This window comes from Mobula hypostoma, chromosome 5, assembly GCF_963921235.1.
Source record: "Mobula hypostoma chromosome 5, sMobHyp1.1, whole genome shotgun sequence".
In the NCBI taxonomy this organism is placed as follows: Eukaryota; Metazoa; Chordata; class Chondrichthyes; order Myliobatiformes; family Myliobatidae; genus Mobula; species Mobula hypostoma.
In genome coordinates, this window is record NC_086101.1 from 179036028 (window position 1) to 179058503 (window position 22476).

Genomic DNA, 22476 nt, shown 5'->3' on the forward strand with positions numbered 1-22476 from the left:
AGGTCACTAGATTCTAAAAGGACAATGAGTGTAAGGGCACTTTATGTAAATGCCCGTAGTATTAGAAACAAGGTTAGTGAACATGTGGCACAGATCAGTACCAAGACATATGATTTAGTGGCCACTACAGAAACCTGGTTGCAAGGTGGAGATGACTGGGAATTAAATATCCAAGGGTATCAGGTAATACGGAAAGATAGGCAGGAAGACAGAGGAGGTGGAGTGGCGCTCTTGATTAGGGATGAGATCAGGGCGATTGTGAGAGACGATATAAGATCTACGAAGCAGAATGTTGAGTTCATTTGGGTAGAGATTAAGAATAGTAAAAGGAAAAAATCACCAGTGGGTGTTATCTATAGGCCACCTAATAAAAATATTGCAGTGGTAGAGGTGATTAACCATGAAAAAACTGAGGCTTATAAGAACGGAACAGCAGTTGTCATGGGGGATTTTAACTTCCACATAGGCTGGGTGAACCAGGTTGGTCAAGGAAGTCTTGAGGGGGACTTCATAGAATGCATCCGTGATGACTTCTCGAGCAGCAGGTTAGTGAACCTACAGGGGAAAATACAATCTTAGATCTAGTCCTGTGCAATGAGACAGGTAAGATTAACGATCTTGTAGTCAGGGATCCTCTTGGAAAGAGTAATCACAGTATGACTGAATTTCGCATTCAGATGGAGGATGAAATAGTTAAATCTAAAACTAGTGTATTATGCTTGAACATGAGAAAATCTGCACATGCTGGAAATTCAAGCAACGCACACAAAATGCTGGTGGAATGCAGCAGGCCAGGCAGCATCTATAGGAAGAAGTACAGTTGACGTTTTGGGTCGAGACCCTTCGTCAGGACTAACGGAAAAAAGAGATAGTAAGAGATTTGAAAGTGGGAGGGGAAGGGGAGATCCAAAATGATAGAAGACAGGAGGGGAAGGAATGAAGCTAAGAGCTGGGAAGTTGATTTGCAAAAGGGATACAAGGCTGGAGAATGGGGAGTATCAATAAGACAGAAGGCCTTGGAAGAGAGAAAGGGGGAGGGGAGCACCAGAGGAAGATGGAGAACAGGCAAGGAGTTATAGTGAGAGGGAAAGAGAGAAAAAAATAATAATAATAATTAGGGATGGGGTAAGAAAGGGAGGAGGGGCATTAACGGAAGTTAGAGAAATCATTGTTCATGCCATCAGGTTGGAGGCTACCCAGACGGAATATAAGGTGCTGTTCCTCCAACCTGAGTGTGGCTTCAACTCGACAGTAGAGGAGGCCATGGATTGACATATCGGAATGGGAATGGGACGTGGAATTAAAATGAGTGGCCACTGGGAGATCCTGCTTTCTCTGGCGGACAGAGCGTAGGTGTTCAGCAAAGTGGTCTCCCAGTCTGCGTCGGGTCTCACCAATATATAGAAGGCCACACCGGGAGCACCGGACGCAGTATATCACCCCAGCCGACTCACAGGTGAAGTGTCGCCTCACCTGGAAGGACTGTCTGGGGCCCTGAATGGTGGTGAGGGAGGAAGTGTAAGGGCATGTGTAGCACTTGTTCCGCTTACAAGGATAAGTACCAGGAGGAGGTCGGTGGGAAGGGATGGGGGGGACGACTGGACAAGGGAGTCATGCAGGGATCACTCCCTGCAGAAAGCAGGGGGAGGGAAAGATGTGCTTGGTGATGGGATCCCATTGGAAAACTTCCGCCATCCGTGTCCAACATATAATTCTCCGTAACTTCCGCCATCCCATGTCCAACATATAATTCTATTCTCCGTAACTTCCGCCATCACTCCAGGACGAAGGAGATGTCTTCCTTTTTTTAAAGAAAGGGGCTTCCCTTCCTCCACCATCAATTCTGCCTTCAAACGTATCTCTCCCATTTCATGCACATCTGCTCTCACCCCATCCTCCTCTCACCCCACTAGGGATAGGGTTCCTCTTGTCCTCACCTACCACCCTACTAGCCTCCATGTCCAACATATAATTCTCCGTAACTTCCACCATCTCCAACGGGATCCCACGACTAAGCACATCTTTCCCTCCGCCCCACTTTCTGCTTCCCGCAGGGATCGCTCCCTACGTGACTCCCTTGTCCACTCTTTCCCCCCAACCCTTCCCACCGATCTCCCTCCTGGCACTTATCCTTGTAAGCAGAACAAGTGCTACACATGCCCTTACACTTCCTCCCTCACCACCATTTAGAGCCCCAGACAGTTCTTCCAGGTGAGGCGACATTTCACCTGTGAGTCTGCTGGTGTGATATACTGTGTCCAGTGCTCCCTTCTATATACTGGTGAGACCTGACGCAGACTGGGAGGCCACTTCGCTGAACACCTATGCTCTGTCCGCCAAAGGAAGCAGGATCTCCCAGTGGCCACACATTTTAATTTCACGTCCCATTCCCATTCTGATATGTCAATCCATGGCCTCCTCTACTGTCAAGATGAAGCCACACTCAGGTTGGAGGAACAACACCTTATATTCCGTCTGGGTATCCTCCAACCTGATGGCATGAACATTGATTTCTCTAACTTCCGTTAATGCCCCTCCTCCCCTTCTTAACCCATCCCTAATTACTATTATTTTTTTTTCTCTCTTTCCCTCTCACTATAACTCCTTGCCTGTTCTCCATCTTCCTCTTGTGTTCCCCTCCCCCTTTCTTTCTTCCAAGGACTTCCGTCCTATGATACTCCTCCTTCTCCAGCTTTGTATTCCTTTTGCCAATCAATTTACCAGCTCTGAGCTTCATCCCTCCCCCTCCTGTCTTCTCCTATCATTTTGGGTCTCCCCCTCCCCCTCCCACTTTCAAATCTCTTACTTTCTCTTTTTTCCGTTAGTCCTGACGAAGGGTCTCGACCCGAAACGTTGACTGCACTTCCTCCTATAGATGCTGCTTGGCCTGCTGCGTTCCACCAGCATTTTGTATTATGCTTGAACAAGGGAGACTACAACAAGATGAGGGAGGAGCTGGCTAATGTAGGTTGGGACCACAGGCTATTTGGTAGGACAGTTGAGGAACAGTGGAATACTTTCAAAGAGTTTTTTCACAGTGCTCAACAGACGTATATTCCAGTCAAAAGTAAGAACAGTAAATGTGGGTGAGCCAGTCTTGGATAACTAAGGAAATAAAAGATAGTACCGAATTAAAAGCTTATGTGTACAAAGTTGCAAAGAGTAGTGGGAGACTGGAGGATTGGGAAAACTTTAAAAGCAACAGAGAACAACTAAACAAGAAATAAGGAAAGGGAAGATAGAGTATGAAAGTAAATTAGCACAAAATATAAAATCAGATAGCAAAAGTTTTTCTAAATATGTAAAGCAGCATTGGGTGGCTAAAGTCAACGCAGGTCCCTTGGAAGACGAGAAGGGGAAATTGATATTGGGTGATAAGGAAATGGCTGAGGCATTGAACGACTATTTTGTGTCAGTCTTCACGATGGAGGACACGTCTAATATGCCAAAGAAGGATGTTATGGACGAAATGGGAGGTGAGGACCTCGATAAAATCACTGTCACTAAAGAGATAGTGATGAGCAAACTAGAGGGCCTGAAGGTAGATAGGTCCCCTGGTCCTGATGGGATGCATCCCAGGGTGCTGAAGGAAATGGCGGAGGTTATGGTCAACGCGTTGGTAATCATTTATCTAAACTCTCTAGACTCTGGGCAGGTCCTGGAGGATTGGAAGACGGCAAATATCACGCCAGTTTTTTGAAAAGGTTGTAGGCAAAGGACGGGCAACTACAGGCCAGTTAGCTTAACATCTGTAGTCGGGAAAATGCTTGAAGCTGTCATTAAGGAAGAAATATTAGGGGACCGTGCACAATTCTGATTTGATGGAGACGGATGTGAGAGTACGGAGGAACATCTGGAAAACTTCTGAAATGCCCGCTTCGCTGCCGCTGCTACTGTGTGGTAACTGGAATCTCCAGAGCTGAGGGCCCCGAAATCCTCGGCTTTGCGTGTTTCAGCGGCCAGGGAGAGGTCGAAGATGCTCAGCAGAGGATGGCACTCGGGAGGCTGTATCTGAGAGGCTGGTCGGAAGCTCGAAGTTTTCGGACGGATGGAGTCAGTGTTGGCTGTGGTTGGGTGCTTCCAAGGTATCAGCAAGTTGACGGTGCCTGGAGGTTTATGGCAGGGAGTTTCTCCCTTTTGCCGCCTGCTATTGGGGACTCGGGACCTGTTTTGCATTGCTGTAACTATGTTATAATTGTGTGGTTCTGTCAGTGTTAGCCTTTGGTCTGTCCTGTTTTCTGTGCTATCACTCTGGAGAAACATTGTATCATTTCTTAAGGCATGTATGCATTTCTAATTGACAATAAAAGAGGACTGAGTGTTCTCATAATCTAATCTAAAAAAAATATCGAAACATTTAGAAAGGAGTAGTTCCATTAGACAGACACAGCATGGATTCAGAAAGTGCAGGTCCTGTCTGACAAACTTACTGGAGTTCTTTGAGGACATAATGAGTGCAGTGGATAGAGAGGAACAGGTGGATGTCGTATACTTGGATTTCCAGAAGGCGTTCGATAAGGTGCCGCACAAGAGGCTTATAAATAAGATACAGATGCATGGAAACAGAGGAAGTGTATTGGCATGGATAGTGGATTGGTTAACCGATAGAAGGCAGAGAGTTGGTATAAATGGGTGTTTCTCTGGTTGGCAGTCAGTGGTGAGTGGGGTGCTGCAGGGGTCGGTGCTGGGCCCGCAGCTGTTTACCATTTACATTGATGATTTGGAAGAGGGGACTGAGTGTAGCGTAGCAAAATTTGCTGATGACACTAAACTGAGTGGAAAAGCAAATTGTACAGAGGATGTGGAGAGTCTGCAGAGGGATATAGGTAGGTTAACTGAGTGAGCCAAGGTCTAGCAGATGGAATACAACATTGTTAAATGCGAGATCATCCACTTTGGAAGGAATAATAAAAGAGCAGTGTATTACTTAAATGGTGAAAGATTACAGCATGCTGTTGTGCAGAGGGACTTGGGAGTGCTTGTTCATTAATCGCAAAAAGTTGGCTTGCAGGTACAATAGGTTATTAAGAAGGCAAACGGAATGTTGGCCTTCATTGCTAGAGGGATTGAATTGAAGAGCAGGGAGGTCATGCTGCAACTATACATGGTACTGGTGAGGCCACACCTGGAGTACTGTGTGCAGTTCTGGTCTCCATACTTGAGGAAGGATATACTGGCTTTGGAGGCAGTGCAGAGGAGGTTCACCAGGTTGATTCCAGGGATGAAGGGGTTAACTTATGAGGAGCGATTGAGTCGCCTGGGACTATACTCTCTGGAGTTCAGAAGAATGAGGTGGGATCTTATAGAAACATGCAAAATTTTGAAAGGGATAGATAAGATAGAAGTAGGAAAGTTGTTTCCATTGGTAGGTGAGACTAGATCTAGGGGACATTGCCTCAAGATTCAGTGGAGAAGATTTAGGACGGAGATGAGGAGAAACTGTTTTTCCAAGAGAGTGGTGAATCTGTGGAATTCTCCGCCCAGGGAGGCAGTTGAGGCTTCCTCACTAAATATATCTAAGAAACAGTTAGATAGGTTTTTACATAGTAAGGGAATTCAGGGTTTTGGGGAAAAGGCAGGTAGGTGGAGCTGAGTTTACGGTCACATAGGGTGTATGGGGTGTCAGGGAGGGGTAGCACCTCTGGTGGGGGAACATGTCGCGTCCTTTTCAGGGCGGTTAGTCCACCTTTGGTCCCCACCTGGCACTCAGCTCTCACCTGTGGCTCCCCGTAGCTGTTTGCATGCGACAGCGGCCACACCCCGGGCAACGGCTTCGACAAGCCGGCTAAACCAGGTAAGGGTAGCCGACGGGTCTCAAACCCTCGGTGAGATAGGGAGTTGTCTATCCCAGCATGTGAAGACAGACTCCGGCGAATTGAGCAGACGAGACCAATGGAAGGTCCAACGGTTAAGGCGGCGGTCTCTGCAAGTGTCGTGGAACGTGTAGAGCAGGACAAGACACAGAAGATGTCCTGGTCATCCACTGCGCCTAGTCCCATCTCCAGCCGGCTAGACTCTGTCTTGCCACTGGATCCAGATGGGAATTGGGAAGAGAGAGTGAGGCTGACGCTGCGCAACTCTCCCTCACTTAAATCCAAATCACACACTAGTCTCGACATCATCATAATGGTGTCGAGGTCCTCATCAATGCCAATGATGGACGAACAACAACGGACAGATCAGCCATGATCTTATTGAATGGTGGGGCAGGCTCGATGGGCCAGATGGCCTCCTCCGGCTCCTATTTCTTATGTTCTTATGATGGCTTGACTCTATGACTCTTAGTACTGAATTTCAAATCCCAACACAGCTTGGGACTAAAAAGAGAATCTAACCAACTACCCTTGACATTCAATTACATTATTCATCATCAATAATATCAGCAGGGGTCACTCCTGACCAGAAAATCAACGGCACTAGACACAAAAATGACAAAGTTACAAGAACATGTGAGAGGCTGGGTATCCTGAAATGAATTACTCACCATCTACCACACAAAAGCATTCCCATCAGGGTAAAATGTCAGAAGCATGATGGAATACCCTCACCATCCAGGGCATGAACCCTTCCCATTACTACCATTGGCGAAGAGGTGCAGGGAGCCCGTAGACTCACACTCAATGGTTCAGAAACAGCTAATTCCCCTCTGCCAGCAGGTTTCTGAACAGCCCATGAACACACCTCATTAAGTTTTTTGCTCTATTTATCTTTGTAATTTATAGTTATTTTATATTTTGCACTGTACTGCTGCTGGAAAGCAACACATTTCACATCATGTAAGTCACTGATAATAATTCTGATTCTGATTTCAGCTCCAACAGCTCCCAAGAAACTCGGCATCCATTAGGAGAAATAGAATGTTTTAAACAGTCTATTGACATTAACATAGAGCAGCTCTGAAGTAACGTTTCATTGAGCATAAAGAATCTCACAATCCTGTATGGTTAAACAAGGACTATTGATTCAGAGGCTAAGATTAGCTAAGAAACGATGGACTTACTTGCTGCTTGACTGCGTGCAGGCTCTCCAGCCGTCTAACTCTGCTGATAAGTCCTCGATCTTGGTCGGGACGGTCACCTCTCTACGCTTCAAGAGTTGGCTGCAATAAAGAGGATGGGCCAATGAAAATCAAGAGCACTGAAAGCTGCGAGCTGAAGAGAGTGAAATATTGGAGAGTTCTGTTTCTGACTCCAACTGTGTGGCCTAATTTGGGAAAGTGTTAAAAGCATTGAGTGACCGATAAACAAATATAAACTAAATGCAGCATTCTGATGAAAGTCCATCGACCTGAAATAACAATTCTGCTTCCTCTCTCCACTTTGAGCTTTCCCAGCATGCTCTGCTGTTGGTGTCAGGATGCTGCTTTTAACAAAACCCTGGAATTCTCTACAGCAACACACACAAAATGTTGGTGGAACTCAGCAGGCCAGGCAGCATCTGTGGAAATGATAAACAGTTGACGTTTCAGGCCATGACCCTTCTTGAGGATTTGAAAGGAAGGGGGAAGACGACAGAGTAAAAAGGTGGGAGGAGGGGAAGAAGGGCTAGCTGGAAGGTGATGGGTGAAGCAGATGGGTGGGAAAGGTAAAGGGATGGAAAAGAAGGAATCTAATAGGAGAAAAGAGTGGAACATGAGGGAAAGGGAAGAAGGAAGGGCACCAGGGAGAAGCGAAAGGCAGGTGAGAAGAAGTAGTAAGAGGCCAGGGTGAGCAATAGATGAAGAGGGAAGGGGGAGGGAAAAATTACCAGAAGGAGAAATAGATGTTCATAGCATCAGGTTAGAAGCTACCTAGAAAGAATATGAGTTGTTGATCCTCCACCCTGAGAGGGGCCTTATCATGGCGAAAGAGGAGGTCATGGACTGACATGTTGAAACAGGAATTAGAATTCACTACTCCAGAGGGATGTTGACCACTGAACATATTCAAGACAGAAATCAGTGTTATATTAATTGACATAATTTGAACCTGGGTGTTGGTGATTGGGAGGAATATAGACATTGAGCACAGAAGCAACCTTAGCATACCAAACACGAGGAAATCTGCAGATGCTGGAATTTCAAGCAACACACATAAAAGTTGCTGGTGAATGCAACAGGCCAGGCAGCATCTACTGGAAGAGGTACAGTCGACGTTTCGGGCCGAGACCCTTTGTCAGTACTGGTGAATGTCCTGACGAAGGGTCTCAGCCTGAAACGTCGACTGTACCTCTTCCAATAGATGCTGCCTGGCCTGCTGCGTTCATCAGCAACTTTTGTGTGTGTTGCTCAGCATACCAAGATGCCATAGGGTCATAAAAACCATAAGATAAAGAAGCAGAATTAGGCTATTTGGCCCATCAAGTCTGCTCCTTCATTTCATCCAATTTTCCTCTCAGCCTCAATCACCTGTCTTCTCCCCATATCCCTTCATCCCCTGGGTGATCAAAAATCTAATAACCTCTGCCTTAAATATACAGAAAGACTTGGCCTCAACAGCTCCCTTTGGCACAGAATTCCATAGATTCACTACTCTCTGGCTAAAGAAATTCCTCCACATCTCTGTTCTAAAAGAATGCCCCTCTATTCTAAGGCTGTGTCCTCTGGTCTTAGACTCTCCCACTATAGGAAATATTCTCTCCACATCCACTCTGTCAAGGCCTTTTACCATTCGATAGGTTTCAATGAGGTCACCCCTCATTCTTCTGAATCCCAGTGAATATGGGCTCAGAGCATCAAACATTCTTCACATGACAAGCCATTCAATCCTGGAATCATTTTTGTTTACCTCATTTGAACCCTCTTCAGTTTCAGCACATCCTTTCTGAGTTAAGTGATCCAAAACTGCTCACAATACACCAAGTGAGGCCTCACCAGTGCTTTATAAAGTCTCAACATTATACCTTTGCTTTTATATTCTAGCCCTCTTGAACTCAATGCTAACATTGCATTTGCCTTCCTCACAACGGACTCAACTGGGAAATTAACCTTTATGGAATCTTGCACAAGGACTCCCAAGTCCCTTTGCACCTCAGCTTTTTGTATTTTCTCTCCATTTAGAAAATAGTCAACCCTTTCATTTCTTCTAAGAAAGTACATGGCCATACGCTTCCTGACGCTGTATTCTATCTGCCATTTCTTTGCCTATTCTCCTAATCTGTCTAAGACCTTCTGTAGCCTCACTACTTACTCAAAACTACCTGCCTCTCTACCTATCTTCATATTGTCTGCAAACTTTGCAACAAAGCCATCAATTCTATCATCCAAATCATTGACCTAGAACTTAAAAGAATCAGACCCAACACAGACCTCTGTGGAACACCACAAGTCACTGGCAGTCAGCCAGAAAAGGCTCACTTTATTCCCACTCCTTGCCTCCTGGCAATCAGCCACTGCTTTATCCATGCTGGGATCTGTACTGTGATATCCTGGGCTCGTAACTTTTTAAGCAGCCTCGTGTGTGGTGCCTTGTTAAAGGCCTTCTGAAAATCCAAGTACACAACATCAACCAATGTCTATCCTGCTGGTTATTTCTTCAAAGAATTTCAACAGATTTGTCTGGCAAGATATTCCCCTGAGGAAACCATGTGCACTAGGGTCTATTTTATCATGTGCCTCCAAGATTCAAGGGCTTATGCTCCTATTTCTTAATTTATAATGTAAATCACATTTCTGTTATCAACTTTTACAGCTATGGTTTCGTAAAATAAAACTACAACAGCTCTTTCCCTTGTTGATTTTGTATCCTTCTTAGAATGGCTGAATTTTCAAAACAAAAATGGAATTTGACAAAGTATTGGACAGTTTTTGCACTTATTCTATGAAATGTTGAGTAACTTCAGATTTTTGGCTCAGTATGGTTGAACGTGGAGCTCAGTGATTCAGATCTCCTCTGCCGACTAAGCTGCTGAAAGCTTTGTCTTTCCATTGACTAGATTTTCTATATCACCCTTGTTAATTTTCTAAAATACTGGAACTTAGAATAAAGTCATCATCATGAAATATTAACTTTGTTCAGCTCTTCAAGACCAGATTCAAGATTCAAAATTGTTTAAAGTAATTTATTGTACACAAATGTACGGAGAACAAAAGAATTCTTATTCCTGATTTGATGCAGCACCAAAAAACCCACAAAGGATAAAGAACTCAATAATCATAAAACATCCAATAGATATAAATATATAAGATGGTTTATATACATAGATTGATTGACTGTCCATAAAGTGACTCCAGAATGTTTATAAGGTGTCTGATGGGAAATAATAAATAAGGGACGAAGTTAGTGGGTGGAGGTGTTGATCAGCCTTACTGCCTGGGGAAAGTAACTGCTTTTGCGTCTGGTGGTCCTGCTGTGGATGCTACGTAACCTATTCCATGAAGGGAGTGAGACTAAGACTCCATGAGCAGGTTGTGTGGGATCCTTCATGATGTTACCAGCTTTATTACTGGATGTTACTGGATGAAGCTGCAGGCTTTAGTTGTTCACAGTAATTCCCCGATATTTTATCAGACATCTACTTTAATGTGTACCAAGGTTTTCCCTGTAGAAGTGGGATGCAGGGGATTCGTTGCTACATCTACGACCAGTCTATTGAAAAAGATGGGGGTGAGGGGTCACTCCCTCCAACAAGCAATCAAGTCCTTGTCAAACGCAGCAGAAGAAAGCAGCAATTGGATTTGGATTAAAAGGAAAGACAACAACTGGGCTGCAAGATGATGTCAGGAGGGTATGGAACTGAGTGGGGTGTATCTGGGACGCCAGGTAGCACCGTTGAGCCCTCTGGAGACGTTGTGGGCTTATCAACAAAACATCAAAGAAGAAGGGTGCCCACCTGATGACCCCGATGATGTACCTACCCTCCCTCCTTGTCACCACTCCAAACCCACTGCCAACATTGAGAGTGTCGACTTACCATAGGGATTGAAACATCAAGTCCTAGTAGCTCTACTCTACTATAGACCAGGCCAAGTAAGGAATAAAGATAAAAGATTTCCTTCACTGGTTACTAAAACAGAGGAGCTTTGGGGCAATCTGTTTAATTTATGGCTATCATACAGAGGAGGGTTAGGGGTGGGACACTTGTTGGAGGTATACAAATTTATGAAGGACACAGAGACAGTAAATAATAGGGAACTTTCCCCCATAGTAGAGATACCTAAACCTATAGATAAGGAGTAAGAGCTTTAGTGGGGATCAGTGGAGATTTATTTTTACCTCGAGGGTGGTTGGAATCTGGAATGCACTGCCTGAGATGTTGGCAGACACAATGACATTTAAAAAGTATCTAAGCCATCCCTTAAAATCAATGAACATTCAGATTATGAATTTTTATTCTGGTACTATTGGCTCTTTCAGGGTCATGGCTCTGATTTATAAATCTACTTATAACCATAACCAATATTATGCCACTCTCTGCCCACAGGAATACCCTTACCAATATAGCCACAACAACTTTTGCCAGTCATTTTGAATTATATAGTTTCAGTTAATATTTTCCAGGAACACACCAAAGTTCAGAGTTTATCTATCAAGGTACATCTACGCCACCATATGCAACCCTGAGATTCATTTTCTTGTGGGCATACTCAATCAATCTATCATAGGAAAATGACCATCATAGAATCAATGAAAGACTGCACCAAACTGGACATTCAATCAGTGTGTAAAAGACAACAAACTGCAAATACAATGAGGAAGATATAATAATGATAATAAATAAATAAGCAACCAACATTGACATGAAGATGAGATGAAGGGTCCTTGAAAGTGAGTCCACAGAACATGGGAACATTTCAATGATGGGGACGGTGAAGCTGAGTGAAGTCATTCACCTCCCTCCCTGGCTCAATAGCCTGATAGCCAAGGGCTAACAACTGTTCCTGAACCTGGTGGTGAGAGTCCTGAGGCTCCCTCACTCATTCCCCACCCCACCCCCCAGATGGCAGCAGTGGGTAAACTGAAGGAGAGCTGCAATACATCTTCAATTTTAAATGGTTTAGTCATAATATATCACCTTCTATGTATGTTTCTGTATCACTCATGTTAATTTTCTAAATACTGGAACTTAGACAAAGGTCATCATCATAAAATATTAACTTTGTTCTGATCACCACAGACGCTGCCTGACCTGCTGAGTATTTCTAACATTTTCAGATCTCCGGCATCTGCAGTACAGGTCACCCCTGTGCTGCAGAGAAGGTTGCATTCCTAGAAACTGGACTGTACCACAATACTCTGTGAGGCAAAGCCATGTAATCTGCATCTTTATGCACAAGTTGAAATGGAAATTTGTGTCGCTTTTTTTCCCCACAACACAGGAATTCCATGAGAACCAATTTTTTCCATATCTCAAACTGCAGAGTCATGATTTAAGAATTCTGCAAGGGCAAATTTCCGTTACGTGAACAGCTACAACAAGGGATTGTCCATATTTTTCAATTACTGCTGACGCTTTGCAAGAAAGCTTCAGTTTATACTGCCCTCACCTGGTGTACTCATAAAGTGCAGGCACAATACTGTTGTATTGCCTTCGAATAGCCAGCAGTGCGGCAATGTGGCCACAGAATATAAGCAGTTCATTTCGAGCCCTGAAAAACACACAGAATTCACAGTTACTGTATAGCATGCATTAAAATTAGGTATTATCCTAATTTTTTAATTAAGATGTTTACTACAGAGAAGCTTATTGCATATTTGATTGATCTAAATATGTTATACAATCTACTAGAGTAAGAAAAGGGTGATTCAATTCATCAAACATAGAATATTGAAATCTACAGCACATTACAAGGCCTTCAGCCCACAATATTGTGCCGACCATGTAACCTACTCTAGAAACTCCCTAGAATTACCGTACCGCATAGCCCTCTATTTTCCTAAGCTCCGTGTACCTATCTAAGAGTCTCTTAAAATGCCCTATTGTATCAGCCTCTACAAACCGTCGCTGGGAGTGCATTCCACGCACCCACCATTCTCTGTGTGAAAAACTTAGACCTGGCATCCTCTCTGTACCTACTTCCAAGCAACTTAAAACTATTTCTTCTTGCGTTAGCCATTTCAGCCCTGGGGGAAAAACCTCTGGTGATCCACACAATCAATACCACTCATCATCTTACACACCTCTATCAGGTCACGTCTCATCTTCTGTCACTCCAGGGAGAAAAGGCCAAGTTCACATAACCTATTCTTATAAGGCACAATCTCCAATCCATGCAACATCCTTGTAGATCTCTTCTGCACGCTTTCTATAGTTTCCACATCCTTCTGGTAGTGAGGTGCCCAGAACTGAACACAGTACTCCAAGTAGGTCTTACATAGCCATAACATTACCTCACGGCTCTTGAATTCAATCCCATGGTTGAGGAATGCCAATGCACCACATGCCTTCTTAACAACACTGTCAACCGGCACGGCAGCTTTGAATATCCTATGGATACGTACCCCAAGATCTATCTGATCCTCCACACTGCCAAGAGTCTTACCTTTAATACTATATTGTGTGTTCAAATTTGGCCTACCAAAATGAATCACTTAACAGTTAACTGGGTTGAACTCCATCTGCCACTTCTCAGCCCAATTCTGCATCCTAGCGATGTCCCGCTATAACCTCTGACAACCGTCCAGACTATCGACAACACCACCAACCTTTGTGTCATCAGCAAACTTACTAACCCACCATTCTACTTCTTAATCCAGATCATTTATAAAAGTCACTAAGAAGAGGGGTCCCAGAACACGACTGGTCACCTACCTCAATGCAGAATATACACTATCTACAACCACCCTTTGGTTGGACATAGCCACAAGATTTGGGGGAGTAGATTTAGGACAGAGATGAAGAAGAACTGTTTTTCCCAGAGAGTGGTGAATTTGTGGAATTCTCTGCCCAATGAAGCCGTTGAGGCTACATCAGTAAATATGTTTAAGTCAAAGTTAAATAAATTTTTGCATCGTAGGGGAATTAAATGTTATGGGAAAAAGGCAGGTAGGTGGAGATGATTCCATGGCCAGATCTTATTGAATGGTGGAACAGGCTCGATGGGCCAGATGGCCTACTCCTGCTCCTACTTCTTATGTTCTTATGTTATGTTCTTTGCCTTCTGTGGGCAAGCCAATGTTGGACCCACAAAGCAAGGTCTCCTTGGATCCCATGTTTCTTTACTTTCTGAATGAACCTCGCACGGGGAATCTTATCAAATGCCTTATTGACAACCATGTAATTTTCTAGAGCTCTATCAGTACCTAGTTTTTTGAACCTTTCATAAGCTTTTCTTTTCTTCATAACTAGATTTTTCATATCCTTTGTACCCCACGGTTCTTTCATCCTACCATCCTTTCCCTGCCTCAATAAAACATACCCATACAGAACACCATGCAAATGTTCCCTGAAATTTTGCCACATTTCTGCCATGCATTTCTCTGAGGACATCTGCTTCCAATTTTTGTTCCCAAGTTCCTGCCTAATAGTATCAATGTTCCCCCTACTCCAGTTAAATGTTTTCCCAAGTTGTCTGTTCCTATCCCTCTCCGACGCAATGGTAAAGGAGATAGAGTTGTGATCACTACCTCCAAGATTAATCTCCCACTGAGAGATCTGACACCTGACCAGATTTATTTCCCAATACTAGACAAGTATAGCCTCTCCTCTAATTTAAAATCATGTAATGTCATTTCCAGAACACAAATGTAAAGGAGAATGAAATAATTGTTATTTCAGATTCAGTGCAGCACAAAACACACAATGAAATAAAGAGCACAATAATAAAAATACACAATGAATATAAGGTAGCTTATATATTGTACATCAATTGATTGTACGTACTGATTATACGCTATATATCGATTGATTGTATGTACATAAAGTGGTGCTAGGCACATGAGTGTCTGTACTTAATTTGACTGATATGAAATGCTAAAAGTAGCGGTGAAGGTGGGTTAATGGGTCGATGTGCTTGGGGAAGGTAACTATTTTTGTGTCTGGGGGTCCTGGTGTGAATGCTACACTCCTCCTCCCTGATGGGAGTGGGACAAACAGTCCATGAGCAGGGTGGGTGGGATCCTTCATGATATTGCTGGCCTTTTTCTGAATCTAACCAAATCTTATAGTTCAAAGGCTTATTCTAGCTGGAGTTCTGTAATTAGTGGAGTTCTGCAGGGATCTGTGCTGGGACCTCTGCCGTGTGTGATGTATATAAATGACCTGGATGAAAATGTAGATGTAGGAGTTTAAGGAGATTTGAGTAGGTCACCAAAGGCTCCAGTAAGATTCTAAACATGCATTGTGGAGAGCATTCCAACTGGTCACATCTCTGTTTGGTATGGACGGGCCACTGCATAGTGTCAGAAAAAGCTGTAGCGGGTTGCAAACTCAGACAGCTCTATCATGGTTATTAGCCGGCCATGCATCAAGTACACCTTCAAAGGGGGGAGGGAACGTCGACTCAGACCATGAGAGGCCTGCGTCGGGCATTTTCATGCTTTACAAGGCGCAGATTGGAAGTCTGTGTGGGGCGCCACTCCTCGCATAGACACCAGAGCAATGTGTGATTAAGTGCCTTGCTCAAGGACACAAATATGCTACCACAGCTGAGGCTCGAACTAGCGACCTTCAGATCACTAGACGAACGCCTTAACCACTTGGCCACGTGCCCAACACAACCTTCAAAAGGTAATGCCTTAAAAAGGGAGCATCCATCACTTGGACACCCATCAGCGAAGATGTGATCTCTTCTTATTACTACCATTAGGGAGGAGGAACAAGGGCCTGAAGACACACATTCGACATTTTAGGAACAGCCTCTACCTCTTCACTAACAGATTTCTGAATGGACAAGGAATCAACCCATGAATACTACCTCACTATTTCTGCTCTTCTTGAACTACATATTTATTTTCTTTATATATTTTTCTTAAATAGAGTATTTTTAATGTATTACACTGTAATGCTACCGTAAAACAAATTTCATGATATAGGTCAGTGATATTAAATATGATTCTGACTCTAAACTCTGAGACACAGCACACATTTCATCGTGCTGACCAGAGGCTGTCTCGCACATGCCTGTTCTGTGTCCTGTTAGCCAGTAATATGCTACCTCATACACCATGACATTTTACTGTCTGCCAAAACTACACAGTTGTATAAAATCATGAGGGGGCAGAGACAGTGCGAGCACACCCCGGGGAAAGAGAATCAAAAACTAGAGGGCATAGGCTTACAGTGAGGGGTGGGGGTGGGGGGTAAGATTTAAAAGGAACCTGAAGGGGCAACGGATGCAGAAGGTGGTGCGTATATGGAATAAACTGCCAGGGAACGTGGTTGAAGGGGGTACACTAACAATATTTAAAGCACACACGAACAGATATATGGATTTGATAGGTTTAGAAGTATATGGGCCAAATGTAGGGAAATGTTTTAGTCTTAGGGAAATAGGACTAGCTTAGATGGGCATGGATAAGTTCGGCTGAAGGGCCTGCTTTTTTGATGTTTTACCCTTTGACACTTTAACTCCTTTCCTGAAGGCACAGTAAGCACGTCTCCACCAGGATGGCCCTCAGCAGTTCAACAAGATAGCTCACCACCAGAGCTGTTTGAGGTGGCAGTAAATACTGTTCTTTTCAGTGACATCCACAGCATATCACCAAATTAAAAAAAATATCGATTCCATATACTACGTTGCTCTCGTAAACTCAAAACCCACATTCTGCAGACGTTGCAAATTCAGAGTATATGCTGGAGGAACTCAGCAGGTCAGGCAGCATCTGTGAGGAGGAGTAAACAGTTAGGATGAAGGGTCTTAGCCTAAAACATTGACTGTTTATTCCACTTCAGAGATGCTGCCTGACCTTCTGAGTTTGTCCAGTGTTTTGTATGTGTTACTCTGTTACTTTATTGCTGATGTTTCAGACAAGTGTATTAAAGAGCACAGCAGATCTTTGTGCTGGTCAGTTCATATTATAGCAGCATTTGCATTCTAACTTACTCACTACACTTGTGCAGCATCAGCCGGTCCGTGCGGATGTAGCTGAGGAGATCTAAGATTTGATGGACAGAGTCCAGGGTCCAGTCCGGACTGCTGAGCTGTTCTGTAGGGTTGGAAGAATCACAGTCAGTTCAGAGGTTGGACCAGCTTTGCTCATCGTGGAGGAACGCTGATAAAACTCTCAAACAAGTTCTGAATTAAGCTGCACACCAGAATCGTAAATATGTACTTTGTTATCGTAGCAGAAGTGGATTGGATACAATGGAGATGTTCCTTCAAATTGGAGAGAGCTTCAGCTAGAACAGGGGGTTACCCAACCATTTTTTAATGCCATGGACCCCTACCATTAACCAAGGGGTTTGTGATCCTCAGGTTGGGAACTCCGATTAAAGGTTCCAGGCGGAAACACTTGGTACAGATGACTGTTAGACTGATATCATTTGTCTTAGAGGGTTGCCAAAGAATCTTCTAGCAAATCTTTTCCTAAATACTTTCTCAAGTTCTTTCCTTGCCAGGATAGTGGCAGGATTGTATTGGCAGGAGGTCCAGGGTGCTGGTGCGTTTTGAAATGGTGTAGGATTGGCAAGCAGGGAGTGGTGAATTGAGAAAAACAGTGTCTAACCTCAATGGATCCACCCTTTGAATAGTGCAGGCTGCATTGTTCTAATGCTATTTTACTACCCTCCAACACGATATCCTGGACAACAAAAATGAATGAAGGAAAGGAACTGGGTGGTCCATCCACTACTGGATTTCTGAATAGTCCATGAACACAGCCAAGCTATTCCTTTTCTCCTCTGTCTCTCACACATTCTCTTACTATCTATCTTACTTACAGTCATTTTAATGTCTTACAATGCACTGCTACCACAACACATCAAATTTTATGACATATAATATGTCAGTGATAATAAACCTGATTCTGAATTCACTGGAGTATACCAGTGATGACAGCAAGTCTATTATTCATATCACATTTTATATTAATGTTATTTATTTCTCAAATAATACTGTATAGATTTACTGTACTTTCTTATGTCATATAGCTCTTTGGATCAATGCAGCTCCCGGTGTAATCCCATTCCCTCACTTATTTCTCTGTAACCTATTCTCTTTTAAGTGTTCAATGATGCCACCTTGTCTCACTGGCTATTCAAATTACCTAGAAGCAATTTATCCACCAACCAGCACATCTTGGACAGTGGAAAGAGACCGGAGCCCTGAGGGGGAAACCAATGGTATCACAGGGAGAACATGCAAACTCCTTACAGGACAGACTTGCTTTATTAGCTTTAGATTTCACACGTAGAGTACAGCGAGATGTATCGCTTTGCGTCAATGACCAATACAGTCTGAGAATTGTGCTGGGGGAGGCCCCCGAGTGTCGTCATACTTCCAGGGGCAACATAGCACACCCACAACTCACGAACATAACCCTAATGTCTTTGGAATGTGGGTAGAAACCAGAGCATCCGGAAGAAACTCATGCAGTCATGGGGAGAAGGTACAACTTCCTCACAGACAGCGGTGGGAATCGAATGCCGACCAGTGATCACTGGTGCTGTTAAGCAGGGGTCCCCAACCTTTTTTGCACTGCAGACCCCGGTTTAATATTGACAATATTCCTGCGGACCAGCCGACCAGGGTGGGGGGGGCGGAGTTGTTCATGTAGGGTGAAACTCACCTCAACATGTCTTTTACAGTCAGGGTTGCCAACTTTCTCACTCCCAAATAAGGGACAAAAGTAGCAGCCAAATCCCGGGACTCTTGTATTTACCCCAGGAAAGACTACCATGACCATGAAGCCTTGCGCAGGCACATGTGTGCGCATATGTGACGTGCGAATGCGTGTACGTGCCGATTTTTGTCCACAATCGTTTTTGACTTAATCTTCTCGACTATACTGTACATACATTATTTCTTCTTTATATAGGCTGTGTATTTATCATATCATTCCTGCTTTTACTGCTGTTAGTGTTATTTTTGGTTTTATGTATTATTTGGTATGATTTGGTAGGCTATTTCTTGGGTCTGGGAACGGTCAAAAATTTTTCCCATATAAATTAATGGTAATTGTTTCTTCGCTTTACGCCATTTCGGCACGAAAGGTTTCATAGGAACCCACTACCTTAGCAGGGGAAATACAGGACAAGGGCGGTCCCATATGGGACAAACCAATTTAGCCTGATGTACGGGATGTCCCGGCAAATACGGGACAGTTGGCAACCCTATGTTCAAATTCAACAGTGCGTGACAGGGAATGAGGAAAGGTGCAGCTGACTCATATCGTTTCCACGCGGACCGGTAGCACATGCTTTGCGACCCGGTACCAATCTGCGGGCCGGTGGTTGGGGACCGCTGCTGTAATGCGATTGCGATGCTACATGCCGTGGATAGGAACACGGTGCCATGTGCTAACATACCACCGTATTCTTATTTCCATTGGCCATGTGGAATGTTTTGCCCGGAATTCTGGGCTAACACTCAGATAGTAATGACATATGCTTCCCACTGTGGAAGGTAACTACCTTCCCTTCCTTACCTAGACCAACTTTATTTTATTAATTCCTTCACACGACATGAACATCAATGGTAAGGTGAGCATTTCCTACCTGTCCCTAACTGCCCTTGAGAGGTGATGGCAGGCATCATTTTCAAACCGGGGCATCATATGTGTTTGAGTTTCAGGATCTTAACTCAGCAAAGATGAAGGGTTGGCAACCAAGGTAGGATGATGTGGGACCTGTGATTCTTCCCACTGCTTGAATGTGTGTTGGAGGCAGGTATTTATGGGAATACCTGCCTCCAGTTGAGCACCAGTCACCAAGGCATAGAAGGCTATTGACAAGTGCAGGTGAATGGGTTTACTATTGATAAAGCACAAGACATAGGATAGAATCAGGCTATTCAGCCCATTAAGTCTGTACCACCAATCCATCATGGCTGACTTATTACCCCTCTCAACTCCATTCTCCTGCTTTCTCCACATAACCTTTGATGTCCTTACCAATCAAGAACCTATCAAACCCCGTGTCTGTCTGTGGCAATGAATTCAAAGGAAATTGACCATCAAAGTATATATATGTTACCATATACAACCCTGAGATTCAGTTTCATGCAGGCATACTCAATAAATCCATGATAGAATAATAACTATAATTGAATCAACGAAAGACTGCACTAACTTGGGCATTCAACGAGTGTGCTGGAGACAACAAACTGTGTAAATACGAAAAGAAAGAAATAACTATAACATATAAACTAGCATTAAGTATCAAGAACATGAGATGAAGTGTCCTAGAAAGCGAGCCCATAGGTTGTGGAAACATTTCAATGAAGGAGCAAATGACATTGAATGAGGTATTTCCCTTTGGTTCAAGAGCCTGATGGTTGAGGGGTAGTAACTGTTCCTGGACCTGGAGGTGTGGGTACTGAGGCTCTTGTACCTTCTTCCTGATGATAGCAGTGAGAAAAGTGCATGACCTCTGTGTTGGGGGTCTCTGATGATGAATGATGGGATCACAGGTTCACCTCTCTCTGGCTCAAGGGATGCCTCCTCATCTCTGCTCTAAAGTTCCCTCTGGTCCTAACTAGGTACTTAGATCCAGGAAAATTAAACTGTTATTCGCTGCAGTCCTAATTCATCCCCTCCTTCCCTTCAACATGGAGTCTTTGAGACAGCAGTCTTGTTTCTTTACAGTCTGAGTCTATGACTAAATAATTGACGCCTTGTGTTTATCACTGTTTGTTCTGGCAGTCCAGATAATTATAAGTATGAGACAATCCATCATATACTCAGAGGAATGAGAACAGCACAATTAATATGGTTTATCAATGGCCTGTAACCTAGGGAAAAGTTAAAACAAAAATGACTTTGTCCTAATTAGACAAAAAACACAATACTGCACATTATTTTAATCCACAAAACATTGTAAGACATCCACGAAGCAGAACAATTAACAAGATAAGTACCTTTAACATAGAGAAGTCCAATAGGAAGTGCTTTCTCTGGCACAGGGCTCAATAAATAATATTTTACAGCTTGGAATATCTCCCCTTCACTGTGATACATTTCTGCAAATCGCAAACATTCCTCTGTGGTTGGCAGGTGACACTGAAAAGGGATTTTTACAAAATGCATGAATTGTAGGGGTCAGAAACAACACACATTATTAAACAGGGCTGCACTTCAGAGACTTGGGGGAGAGTGGGTTGGTATTTTCCCTCAGTCTTCTGTGCTACATGAGTTATAAATTCATATTGAACTCCGTTTCTGAAATTTGATCCCACTGAAGCTGAATGGCACTCTGTCACATATTTACAACAGGTTGAATTTTACCCCAGGTAATGCTGCCTGAGCTGGATCAAAACAGATTCTCACCAATGGTAGTCACTGATACATCACGTCAAATTCTTCTACCAACATTTCATTCTCCTTCCAATCAATGTTGACATTTTGTTCGCAGGGCTGTCCTCTTCAGGATCATTCAGCCATACTCCTTTGCCACAATCTCACTCGGGGGTTGCTATTTACACTAATCCCAGTTTTCCTTTCCACATTCTCTTCCTCAAGATTCACCCACTCACCCACACACTCGGGGCAATTTACAGTCACCACATAATCAACCTGGTTGTATGGGGCGTCCAGGGAGAGGTGGCACCTCTGGTGAAGAGGCTTGTCATATCCATTCTGGGGAAGTTTGCTTGCCTTTGGTCCCCACTGGATGCTCAGCTCTCACCTGTGCCTCCAAGTAGCTGTTTGCATGAGACAGGCGGCCTCCTACCCCACTGAGACAGGGAGATCCAACAGCCAGGCAGGCGGTTCTGCAAAGCTCTGTACAGAGTGAAGGGCATGACAAGGCACAGCACACATCATGGTCATCCACTGCAACCAAAGAAGATCCCAGTTTGGGATTCTTGTTCGTATTACCAGAGCCAGACAGCTGAGGCTGAGAGAGGGGAATTGCCCCCAGTGCAATGGCTTTTCCACTTTAAAAACTCTCCTGCACAGATCTCCTATCATCATTAGACATGATGGACAACTACTACCAATACATGTAACCAACCAACCCATGTGCCTTCAGTGTGTAGGGGGAAACTAAAGTACCCAGAGGAAACCCATGCAGACACTGGGAGACTACACACAGACAGCACCAGAAATCAGAATCGAACAGCTCTATTATCTGCACAGTTATCCTATGCATCCCTTCTCCAAATTCTCTGGAATTGAATCAAACTTGTTTTCTCCTTATTTGTTCTGACGAGTGGGCTGCACCCCAAAATGCTAGACATGATTCTCCTTCCACATTTGCTGCTTGACTTGCTTGTGTCTTTGCATGATTTTTCCTTTTCATGCCTGCTCCTGGAGAGGACTGGTCCTACCATAATTGGTTAAAGAAATTACATAGTAACCTTTGGAGTTCAGAAAATCGAGTGGCGATGTCATTGAGACATTCAAGATTCTCTGGGGGAGATGTTGACACAGGAAGGAGATGCTGGAAATCTGGAGCAACTAC

General features: G+C 43.8%; 2 protein-coding genes across 8 annotated transcripts in view; one reads left to right on the forward strand and one right to left on the reverse strand.

Moving 5' to 3' along the window:
* spata4 (spermatogenesis associated 4) overlaps nt 1–6837 on the forward strand; it is a 56852-nt gene extending 50015 nt beyond the window's left edge. Inside the window, exon 9 of the mRNA XM_063049474.1 lies at nt 6813–6837. The gene's annotated coding sequence lies outside the window, so the exon portion shown is untranslated. The remainder of the gene's footprint in view (nt 1–6812) is intronic.
* Nucleotides 1–22476, reverse strand: part of wdr17 (WD repeat domain 17) — a 155503-nt gene that overhangs the window by 16889 nt on the left and 116138 nt on the right. For all 7 annotated transcript variants that reach the window (XM_063049472.1, XM_063049469.1, XM_063049468.1 and 4 more), the window contains 4 exons: nt 20933–21074; nt 16961–17063; nt 12464–12565; nt 7001–7099 (listed from right to left, as the gene is read on the reverse strand). In XM_063049472.1, the coding sequence (XP_062905542.1) occupies nt 7001–7099; nt 12464–12565; nt 16961–17063; nt 20933–21074 (446 nt within the window). The remainder of the gene's footprint in view (nt 1–7000; nt 7100–12463; nt 12566–16960; nt 17064–20932; nt 21075–22476) is intronic.